Genomic DNA, 12,500 nt, shown 5'->3' with positions numbered 1-12,500 from the left:
AATGGCCGACACTTAATTTACTTTTAAGTTTTCCTATCTGTCAATTTGCCGCACCAGTCAATTGTTATGGTCCAAAGGCAGGGATCTCCTAACTCATCATCGTGTTTGATTCGTGAGTTTTTCCCAAGTTTGATAGGTCTTAGAGGCGTCCAATAAGCCATGTAATTGAGGTTTAGATAAAAAAACCGATTTCTTCACATGTATAAAAATAGTTATTCTTATTAATACCACTCATGTATTTGGTAGCAAAATCTTTCTTCCCTCTGTCTTCAACTACTTTAAGTCCTCTGTTGCGATGTATGACTATTCACTAATGGACGATTTAAGATTCAAATACCATTATAACATGAACAGGTTTAGTCCATATCATGCCTGCGTCAACATTGTATTCGGAATGTTCAGATATTCAGTTTTAGAAGCGATTTTAGGTGACTTTTTGGGGGAAGTTTGCAGTCTGTAACAGACATCGATATGGATGCCTCCGTCCCTTCCCCGTCAAAAAGACTTCGAACATAAAGTATTATGTTCTTATCCCAGCGCAATGCAATTCCTTTCTACCTGTGATGGACTTACGATGGTTCGGCACTGTTCGTAACATTAATGCTCCAATAGCGGGTTTTGCTAAAAGCAGGCCTGCGACAAACCGCGGCGGCCCGGTGGCCCAGTCCTGATTTACCAGTTTTTTTGTCCAGTTGTAAATCTACGCGCATGCACAGATCTGCATCGGGTTTGGGCGTGCAAAATGGACGACGGTGAGGTTGAATTTGTTCACCATTTAATCATTTGAATCCTTGTTTCTGTTTGTTGCATGTTCATTATTCAGATAAAAACGTTTTCATTCTCTGTTCGTCTCTTTACAGAAACCAATTGCACTATAGAAGACTTTAAATTCATTATCAGACGATGTAAGTTATTTTCAAACCATACTTTGAAAGTGAAAATATCAAAAATAATGAGATATGTGAACATCTTTTTCTTAAGTTTCTGAGTTACACAAAGAAAGCATGGAAACGCAAATCGACCGTCTTTCATAACTGTTGCCTGCCACTGCACAGAATTACCGTAACAGGGCTCGAAATAATTGATCATCTGATTACAAATTGAAAATGTGATTTCCTGATAAACTGACAACGCAACTCAGAGACAATTCGCAGTTCACATACCTCATTATTTAGCTTATGAAATTTTCAATCTCAAACTGTAGTTTGAAAATAACTTACATCGTTTGATAATGGACTCTCTGTAGTGTGCTGTAAACAGACGAATAAACAGAGAATGACAACGTTTTTCACTTAATTCATGCAACGAAACAAAGGATCGAAAAGGATGGAAATTATTATTAAAATGGTAAACGAATTGAAACTCACCGTCGTTCATTTTGCACGCCCAAACCCGATGCAGATCTGTGCATGCGCGTGGACCTACCGCTGGACAAAAAACTGTGGAAAATCAGGACTGGGACACCGGCGACACCGGCCTTCGGGCCGCCGGGCCGCCGCTGGGCCATCGTGGGCCGTCGGGCTACTGGGCCGCGGGCCTGCTTTTAGCAAAACCCTCCAATAGCTCACGAACGAATTATCTAGCTAACTCAATGAACCACTGATCCTTGGCGTGCAGTTATAACTTATTGTGAATACCCAGTCAACTATGATCAAATAATATGAATAGGACATTTATGTCGAGTCCTCATCTTTAAGTTTTTCTTTGCTAAAGTTGTCGTTGTTCTGGGTTTTTAGTGATAAGTGACGTCTAGACCTCTCTAATTAAATGAAACGCGTTTTGTCGTATAGCGATTGGTGCGTCAAATGCAAAAACAAAGGGACACGAATGAATAAAGATTCAAGAAGCAAATTTTCAGAAGGAATATTTGAAGCTCTTGTTCTTTGCGAAGCGTTAGTTTACTATTGCACCAGCATTTCAGCTCACTCAGTTTTCATTGGCAACGCCATTCTGAATTTTGCAAATGCTGAACTTGATAGGTATTATTTGATCTTATTTGTTTCATGGTTAAGCAAGTAAAGCAGAATTGTTTTGCCCAGTGGTTGACTGCAGATCATCCCTCACACGATCTTGAAAGCGAAGGTTGGCTAAAACGCAACAATGAGACCACCTCACATGGTGTAAACATAAAGATGAAATTAGTACGAGGCTATCTACAGCTATAAGTACAAGGAAAGGTTACGTTTATACAGCCAACGTTTGTATAAACGTAACCTTTCCTTGTACTTGTACATGTTCATTGCCGTGACTTTAAGCGCTTCAGTTCCCACGGCCTGCTCCCGTCTGACCTTGTAGCTCAGTCGGTAGAGCGGCGGAGATCTAACCCGAAGGTCGTGGGTTCAATTCCCACCCTGGTCAGAGTTTTTCTCTGTCCTTGTGTGGGCCCATTTCCATTAGTAGGGCTAACGCTCACATGGTTCATATGGGATAGAAATCTAGCACTTCACATTACCCTCTATTCAGTTATCTACAGCTATAGATTTCCTTAAACGTATAAGACCATTCATAAGAGGAAGGCACTGCCCTCCAAATTTATCAAGCGTTCATCTTACCCCACTTTGATTATTGTAGCTCCGTTTGGGGCGATTGCAACTGAACTTCAAGTGATAAACTCCAAAACCTTCAAAATAGATCTGCCAGGGCGATTACGAGCTCCAATTAAGACACAAAGTGCCATTTTCCTTTTTAATCTGGTTAATTGGGATAATCTAATATTACACGCCGGAAAAAGACTAAAGCCATATTGATGTTTAAAACAATTAAAGGCCTCTCCTAATTTATTTCATATCCGCCGTACACAGTATAACTTAAGAGACTCTGAGGCTAAACTCGAGTTGACTATGCCAGGCACAAATTATTGAAAGCGTGCTTTTTGTTATAGCGGGGCACTGTTATGGATACGTTTGGTCGTCAGCTTACGGAAATTAGATTCCCTAGGATATTTCAATGGGGGAACTGACCAACTTTATAGCGGCCGTTGGTCGGGCTCCCTCACGACAATCTTGTAAAACAGTCTAGTTATAATGAAACTTCTAATATATACGTAAGATTTTACCGAGTATGAATAAAGTATGTAATATGTATATGTATAGGAAATCGTATGAACTCGAGTGCATTTCGTGTTTATGGGCCCGAGTGAAAGTTGAAAGGTCTCTGGAGAGTGCAGTTTGAGGACTTTCAAAACCGATCACGAGTGACCACCAAACAAACGATGCAAGAGCAAGTTCATACAAGTTTTTATTTATCACATACTCGACAAAATCCCAGGTCTCCATCGCTTTGCTGCCATAGCAACTTCCGTATTGCACTCTAACCTATTTATGCATTCGTGATTAACAAAAAAGAGCCCAATATTCTGTTGAGTGAATAATAAGTCTGTGCTTATGTGTGTAAAACCCAGATGCTACCTCTCGGGGGACCACCAATTTGGGTCGCCGGGCTTCTGACAATCGGCATACAAAAGTAAAAAAATTATGTAAAAAAACATGACCATTCAAAAACTCGATAATAGAATTTTATTTACAGTTCTGTACTTAGTTAACTGGCCTTTAAATGAAAGTGAGGTTGGAGTTGACCCTGTCATGATACAGACCTCCCTTCTTTTCTTATGTTAACGATGTTCTCATGCTGATAAGTTGGAAGCAGCGAGGTTTCCATCAAAACAAGACGCCTATAAAGGCGTATCCTTGGGATTCCCAAACAGTTAACACAAATTGTCCAGTTACAGTGAACTTCAACTACAGGGCCCGGTTGCTTGAAAGCCGATTAATTTAATCCAGGATTAGCGTAAACTTTTGCTTCATGTTTTCAACTTTTTCGTGAAAGTATCTTTTGCTTATTTTTGCTTTCCAAGATTGATTTCTTCTAATGTGAAGTTTTGCCGAATATCAGCGTTGAACAGCATTTGGGGATAGAGAAATAAACTCCTTGGTTAATTTTTAATCTGGGATTAACGTCAGTCAGCTTTTGAACGACCGGGCCCACTTAAAAACTTTTAAACTTGGCAGGCAGTTAGTTATCGGTATTTTTGACTTTCCAAAATTTTCCGTACCACATTATTGTCACATTCTTATAACAGTTATATTTTGTACTCAAAAATGGGGAACATTTAGTTACATTATATCAATCTTGTTTCTTGATTATTGGATGACCCCTTACAAGGGCTTTGTCATGCCGCCTTTTAATCATGTCCACATGTTAAGAGCAATGAATGATAAAATAGTTCTCAGAAACTTCAAAAGTTTGTCATGATTTTACGCTCAAGCTGAACAAAAAACTATCAAAAACGAAAGCAAAAAACCCTAGCGATCGCTTCTCGAAAGAACAGATACTAGACACACAGTCGAAACCGTTCTGTGCCTGCCTTATACGGCTCTGAAAAAAGTACCGTAATACAATAGTACTTGACCGTAGCCCTTGGCCGAGAAACTAATCTTAGCCAAAAGGCCGAGAAGCGATCAGAATGTGGGATATTTAGGTAAAAATTGTAGGCATGTGGTATATTGGAGAGGCGGGGGAAGAGAATTGAGGAGATACGGGATATTTTTTAAAAATAGGAACGCATTACGTGCGTGTGGCAGTGCAGTAACATGACAGTGTTTTTTTTGTCCATAACTGTCAACTGAGCTGGGTTTTGTTTTTCAGAAGATTCAAGTTGCCCTTGCGTAATATGTAGCTCTAATAGGACACGATATTGTTTTGGTATCAAAAATTATTACAGTGCCATGGTAGATGTCTTTGCTAAGTACCCCCTGAGAAAACATTTGGTTCAGTAAAATACTAAACCCAGAAAAATTGAAGAAAATAAAAGGATTGTTGATCATTTTCAAGTTCCTTTACAAAATTCTGTTTCACCACAAGCTTAAGTGTGTACTCTGAGCTTCTGATAGCTAAATCCAAGACAAAAGTTAACTGAAGTTAATCCCTGTCTGGCGGGGTTAGTACATGTATCGGGATGGGAGACGTCATAAAATGCGAACTAGGCAAGGTACAGATTTTATTAACTGATTAGAGTGTAATGTGAAGTGCTAAGTTTCCACCCCTTATGAACCCGTAGGTCGTGGGTTCATTTCCCACCCTGGTCAGAGTTTGTCTCTGTCCTTGTGTGAGCCCATTTCCATCAGTCGGGCTAACGCTCACATGGTTCATATGGGGTGGAGACTAAGCACTTCACATTACACTCTAATCACGGTCAACGTTTGCAGAAAAACGTAATCCTTCCTTGTACAGATTTTATGAGCCTGCTTTATGAAAAACAAATATTGACGCAAAAGTAAGAGGAACTTTTTACGAAGTGTTGATCGAGAATAGAACAATTTGCCACCAGCAACAAAATTTGCGAGTTGAAAACATCACAAATTTTGTGCCAAGAAAAACATTTTGTTACGTTCAATTTTTCTATCGTACTTTTGGTTGTACAAGTACAATTGCAAAATCGAAAGTGACATCGATTTTAGCGGGTGCCTTTGATCAAGTTACCTGCGTGTTTAACACTAACAAGTCACGAACAAAGGATGACAAAATGACGGCAAGACACTGGGTTTTTGTTATTTTCCTTTTTTTTCTTTCAAATGTTATAAAGTTGGGCAAAGTATGTGCGAATTCAACACAAAGATCACAATCGTTGATGCTAGTCCAAGTGTCAGCTAAACTTAAGCCCTTTCGAATAGGGTAAGTACTTGGATGGGGGACCGCTGCGAAGTCCCCGTGATGCCACTAGCTGATTTCTTCAAAAAAATTGATTTCATTTTTTATTTTGTTTGGCCGTTGAAGGCTATTTTCTTAATTTCTTTCGACGTCAAAACGACTGAACAAACTGGTTTGTAAGAAATATTGGAGTATTCGTTCTATACAAAATAATATTCACAGTGAAACACACAAGAGCGAAGCAAGATCTAAAAATAACGTAGAAAATTTTCCTTACCTTCAAAGCTTGCCGTTCTCAAAAAGAAAAAGCATCTGTCCAAAGGTTAATACTGTGTCAATCATCGCGAGCGGAAAGATTCCAAACTAAGTGTTAGCTCTCATCGTAATAACGGAAGTCCCTCACGGTGGCCGAGTCGCTTAAAACACTTTCAGGATACCGCAAAGTGTGGGAGTTTTAATCGCGCAAGGAAATTTAGAAATACTGAAGGATATAAAAGTGGATTTTAATTCAATATCCGAGGGGTATGCATATTTGTGACTACCAATAAAAAAAAAAGACACGCGACTGGTTTTCTGACGTGGTATACATTTGGCATCCCACTTAACAAGGTCAACTCTAGCCTCACTTCCATTAATAGGTCAGGCGACTATATAAAGCACACAACTGTAAAATGGTCTATTCCCCCACTTTTAATTTCAAAACAAAAAGCTTTTGCTCTACGCTGAAATTTTGCTTGTCTAAGGCCCGAAGAAGTTGTCAGATTCGGCTTAAAACTTTTATGGGGCAGAACTGATGCGGTGGTGGTGGTACTGGTGTGACGATAATAATATTCCATAACCTTTTATTACTTTAAAAAGCAGATTAAACATCAAGTGTCTTTACCTTTCTTTCCTTCCAGCTTCATCCTTGATTTGACATTGGACCACCTCGTCAAAAAAGTTTTAATTCTTCTTTACTTATTGAAGAATGGTAGATGGAAAGTTAGAAGCTGTAGAGCAGCAAATGCTAGAGCTTGCCATTGCGATAAGTGTAGAAGACAGGGATCGTGAAGGAAGGGCTCATTTTCATCTGGGCGATGCTTACCTCAACCTGCCTGATTATCAACAGGCCATAAAACATTACGCACAAGCATTACATCTTTTCATAGAAACAGGATGCAGGGCTGAGGAGGGATCAACTTATGGAAATATCGGAATTGCCTATTTTAATCTAGGTAATTTCAAACAAGCCATTGAGTACCACGAAAAAGGTCTTAGTATTGCTAAAGAAAAAGGGGATAGGGCTGGGGAGAGATCAGCCTATGGAAATCTAGGAAATGCCTGTCATAGTCTAGGTAATTTTAAACAAGCAATTGAGTACCATGAAAAACATCTTACTAATGCAAAGGAAGTAGGGTATAGGGCTGGAGAGAAATCAGCCTATGGAAATCTGGGAGTTGCCCATCATAGTTTAGGTAATTTTAAAAAAGCCATTAAGTACTTCGAAAAATATCTTAGTATTGCGAAAGAAGTAGGGGATAGGGTTGGGGAGGGATCAGCCTATGGAAATCTAGGATGTAGCTATTATAGTCTAGGTAATTTTAAACAAGCCATTGAGTACCACGAAAAACGTCTTGGTATTGCTAAAAAGGTGGGGGATAGGGCTGGGGAGGGATCAGCCTATGGAAATCTGGGAAATGCCTATTACAATTTGGGTAATTTTAAAGCGGCCATGGAGTACTTCGAAAAACATCTCAGCATTGCTATAGAAGTAGGGTATAGGGCTGGGGAGGGATCAGCCTATGGAAATCTGGGAAATGCCCATCGTAGTCTAGGTAATTTTAAACAAGCAATTGAGTACCATGAAAAACATCTTACTATTGCAAAAGAAGTAGGGGATAGGGCGGGAGAGGGATCAGCCTATGGAAATCTGGGAAAGGCCTATCTTTGTCGCGGTAATTTTAAACAAGCCATTGAGTACTTCGAAAAACATCTTAGTATTGCAAAAGAAGTAGGGGATAGGGCTCGGGAGGGATCATCATATGGATATCTGGGAAATGGCTATCTTTGTCTAGGTAATTTTAAACAAGCCATTGAGTACTACAAAAAATGCTTTAGTATTGCTAAAGAAGTAGGGGATAGGGCTGGTGAGGGATCAGCTTGTGGAAATCTGGGAAATGCCTATGTTACAGTGGGTCATTTTAAAAAAGCCATGGAGTACCATGAACACAGTCTTAGTATTTTCAAGGAAATTGGAAACTGTCGAGGAGAGGGAATCGCGTGGTATTCGTTGGGTCATGATAATGAATTGTTGGGTTCCTTGAGTAATGCACTTAGTTGTTATCGTTTAAGTATAAAACATTTTGATGAAACAAGGCATAGTCTAAAGTCAGAAGATAAATGGAAAATAAGTTTTCGTGATTCTTATCGCGTGTCATACACTGCTCTGTGGAGGACACTTTTGAAGAATGGAGAGATTGAAGAAGCTTTGTATGCTGCTGAGAAAGGTCGAGCACAGGCTTTGATGGATATTTTGAAAGAACAATACGGCATTGACTCTCAGTCATTTTTTGCACTTGCTCTGAAGCAAACTCTATCAGCTGCATTAGAGCGTTTATCTTCACAAGCCGTTTTTGTGGCACTTGACGAGAACAAGATCACGTTTTGGGTAGTCAGAAAAGACAGTAACACCAGCTTTCGACAAAACGAAATCCCGAATGGAAGTGCTGACTTGTTGATGGAAACTATTTTGAAAGAGATTGGCGTACGGGATGGTGTAAGATGCGAGAATCGTTCTTTGGATCCACTACGCAGTGGTCTGTCTTGCCGCAGAAATTCTATCAGTGATAAAACAGTTCTACCTTCTTCATCCACCGTTAACTCTTTACAACCGTTGTATGATATCTTACTCGGGCCAATTGCAGACTTGCTCCAGGGAGATGAGTTAATCGTTGTTCCCGATGGACCATTTTGCTTGGCTCCATATTCTGCATTGAGTGAATCTATCAGGATCCGCACCGTTCCCTCGTTGACCGCTTTCAATGTGATCGTTGGTGCACCTAAAGACTTCCACAGTAAGACTGGAGTACTGCTTGTAGGTGATCGGTGGTTGAAGGAAGTTACTAACAAGAAAGGAGACCCCATTTTGGAACAGCTTCCTTTCGCAAAACAAGAAGTAGAAATGATTGCAGAACTTCTGCAGACAACACCACTGACTGGAAAAAGCGCTACAAAAGCTGAGGTGCTGAAAGGTATGAAATCAGTTGCTTTAGTTCACATTGCAGCACATGGATGCCCCAAAGCGGGCTAAATTGCTTTAGCACCACATACCGACCGGAAATCGCCAATTCACAAAGAGGAAGACTTCATTTTGAAAATGGCGGATGTTCAGAGAATTTCTCTTCGAGCAAGACTAGTTGTGCTGAGCTGTTGTCACAGTGGCCGGGGCGAAGTGAAGTCTGAGGGAGTGGTGGGAATTGCGAGGGCTTTCCTGTGTGCTGGAGCTCGGTCTGTTTTGGTATCACTCTGGGCAATTGATGACGAGGTAACGTTGCTGTTCATGAGGAGCTTCTACCAGGAGCTGCTTGATGGAAAAAGCGCCAGTGCAGCTCTTCGAGAAGCAATGAAATCTTTGCGAGAGTCAAAGCAGTATTGCGCTACAAAGCACTGGGCGCCATTTGTGCTGGTTGGCGATGATGTCATGCTGGAATTTCCAAAAAAATGGTAAGTGAAGTTCGAGTTTAACTCAGAAAACAAGAGTACGTTCAAACTGGAAAACTGACGATAGGAATCAAATAGGCTTAAGATGGCATGATAACAAGATGCTAGCTTCGTAGTGTAAACAATTCAAAGTTTCCTTGGACACGCTTTTGTCAAAAATGTAATTTCCACATGCCTATCACGCATGTACACAGAAGCATAAAGGATACATTTCACATTGGTGGACAAACTGTTTTCGTTCAGCCTTTTCTGGATTTTTGTTAACTGGTGAAGATGGCTCATTTATCACCTCATGATGTCTCTTTTCGTGTTTCCGTTATCCCTTAGATCTCTGACGGTCATCTTTTGTAAGGAATTCAGCATCAGCGGAGACAGCATCTTTCTGCCCGTAGCCATTCGCATCGGTGCATTGTGCGTGCTAGAAAGAACCAGCTATATTTAAAGCTGTTTCTATTTTTTTCTTCTTCCAGAATCGATGTCGAAGATGCACAAGAAGGCTACCTGACAGAGCCTGACGCTTCAGTGATTGCTGAACTTTTAAAAAATTGTAGAACGGGTTAACAATCATGGTTATGCCAGTAGAATAAACTCCAAAGGTTTAGTAGAAGTTTACTGCGTTAACTAAACCAGCAGACTGAGATTATTCTAAGTGAAATATAATTATGACAGAACGCTTAGATCCTTAGTAAAGTGCTAAATTTACCCATTATTTTGATATTACGTTTCTCATATAACTTCAAAAGGCAGTGTTGCTGCAGTGGCGATCAAAATCGTAGTTGAGATGCTAAAAACCATGTTTGATTTATTCTTTGAAACCGTTTTTGTTGTAGGTGTTTAAGCCTGTGTCTAAAGAAAAGATAAACAACACTTCTGCTGATGACCCTTAACATCAGGCTTCTACTATGATAAAGAAAAAGAAACATTTGCAAGATTTAATGATCACAAAATAAAAAGGAACCGACCGGTAAATTTTTTTCTTATTCTTCTCCTGCATAAGAAATGAATGAAACCATCAGCAATGAAGAAGACGTTTTTCTTTTCTTAATAAATTTCTTTCTTTATGGGGCTTACTACCTCGAGTTATCGGTGGTGTTTTTAAGCGAAGTGAAAGAATGTGTTTGCATTCCGCCGAAAGTAGTTCAATTCCTGGAATAATCATCGGGGAACCAAAAAATCCGGTGCAAAGTTATAAAAAAAATTCCCTACAGCAGATTCATAGCCACCTTCAACACTGGAAAATGTTAAGGTGGCGCTGAATCCGCTCCGGAAAATTTTTTTACATCTTTGCAGAGATTTTTAATATCTTACCTTGCTAAACACTCTTCAGCAATAAAATATAGTGGTCACCTAGTTCGTTTCTGAGATTTAAGCATTTGAAGACAAAATATAAGGCGTTTTCAAGATGACTTTTGTGTTGCCATGGCAAGCTATTACTTCACATCATTAAGTGCATCTTATTAAGAAATGATTGGTGTTTCATTTGGTGCCGTAATATTTGCTGTTACGCCGAAACAGTTGGGTAGAGTCAATCCTTCCAAATAGTACAGTTGGTTGAAAGTGTTGGTTTTAGCCCCCTTAAGGAAAGAGAGGCTCCTGGCAGCCTATGATATGGCCTTTCATTTAGAACATTTCCGTTGCAAGGGTCAAACTGATGAGATTTGAATATCCGAGTTATGTAACGCAACCGAATGTTAACGTTACGTTTTAAACGGGAAACCTAATTTAATAGAAGTCTCTGTTGCATTTTACGTTTTTCGTGCAACTTCTGTTGACACGCCATAGCGAGATAAGTTGCAAGTTTCAGCCCGTTTACAACTGCCAACAACAATGTGAAACAAATTGAAGAACTCTTCGCGGAAAGTAGAATCCATTGTCACTTTACGTATTGGTTTACGCAAATTAGCAACGAGGTATTGAAGTACTGCTTTCTGTGAAATCTGTCCTTTAACTTGTGATGAAACGGCTCGCGTCATTAGCCAATGAAAATGTTCCTTTAGCCTCATGAGATCATCGAAAGCCAGGCAAATTGCAAAAACGTTGCCCAGTGTACCAACTGTCAACCGAATAGCTTTGCAATGTGGACGAAAATTGCCGAGTGTAACAGAGCCTTAATGGGTCAAGTAAGTAAAGAAACCATCTAACGTTGGATAAGACAACTCACTCACCATTTGCTTATAACACAAAACAAGTGGAAAAGCAATATAAAAACACGAGGCATTAAGCACCCTGGAAACGAAACAGTTTTAAAATTGGGGATTACTAAAATGTAATAACATTTGAAGTGTACATCTACAGTTTGTAGTTCTGGGCACCGATTTTAAAAGGGTTTCCTTTCAAGGATGTTTCCTTTTCGATAGCTTCGGTGTCCAAAAAAGACGACAAAGCGGTGCTTTCAAAGGCCAGGGTTTGCATGTTTTCCAATTGCTACACCGTCCATGAAAACAGGGTTTCTTTTCGTCCTTGTGTAAACATAAAAACAAACAGTTTTAAATGGAGCCACAAATAAAATCTGGAAAAGTAGTCAAAATGAAGCCGAGTATGCTACAACAAAAGAAGGATTTGTTTGGGATGCCAATCTGACCGTCATTTCATTTTTTGCTACAAATCGTTTAAACGTTGATTCAGTATTCAAATTGTGAGTTTGGGTTGCCTGTGAAACAAATAACACACTCCATGTTAAAAACCATACGCAACTAAATAAATTTCCCACCAATGTTCAAGATCAAACCCTTTACTGAAGAACCCTTCCCTTATAATGAAGCAAAAAATCGACAACAAGCTTTCTTTTAAATAATTCTCGACGAACAAGAATTAGTCAACTTTCCAATTGTTTTTTACCTGAAGACTGAGTGTGCAGAGTTGAGTGCGTGAAATAAATATAAATAGTCAGACAACAGACATCTGACTTTAGTAAACACAGATCCACTCAAGGTGTTCGATTCCCTCTATGAGTTTGTTAAACCCATATCCAACGAGAAAAAGTTACCAGAGAATTTGCCATCTGATTTCAATGCTGACACATTATAGTTAGTAAAATATTAGAAATCCAGCTCACTTTGATATCCGACGGCTCCGGCGACGGGCGAAAGATGCAATTGTTGTCGAAGTCCATTATTCGTCGCTTTTAAGAATATAGGTATTCATTTTCACGGTTT

At 39.6% G+C, this 12,500-nt stretch overlaps 1 protein-coding gene across 1 annotated transcript in view; it reads left to right on the top strand.

Moving 5' to 3' along the window:
* Positions 1 to 10,638, top strand: part of LOC138055767 (tetratricopeptide repeat protein 28-like) — a 29,778-nt gene extending 19,140 nt beyond the window's left edge. Inside the window, exons 3-4 of the mRNA XM_068901640.1 lie at positions 6,546 to 9,348; positions 9,816 to 10,638. Of these exons, the coding sequence (XP_068757741.1) occupies positions 6,614 to 8,935 (2,322 nt within the window). The 5' untranslated portion in view covers positions 6,546 to 6,613 and the 3' untranslated portion in view covers positions 8,936 to 9,348; positions 9,816 to 10,638. The remainder of the gene's footprint in view (positions 1 to 6,545; positions 9,349 to 9,815) is intronic.
* Positions 10,639 to 12,500: the final 1,862 nt, after the last annotated feature.

Source organism: Montipora capricornis, chromosome 7 (assembly GCF_036669925.1).
Source record: "Montipora capricornis isolate CH-2021 chromosome 7, ASM3666992v2, whole genome shotgun sequence".
NCBI classification, from domain to species: domain Eukaryota; kingdom Metazoa; phylum Cnidaria; class Anthozoa; order Scleractinia; family Acroporidae; genus Montipora; species Montipora capricornis.
This window is presented reverse-complemented; position numbering and strand designations above follow the sequence as displayed.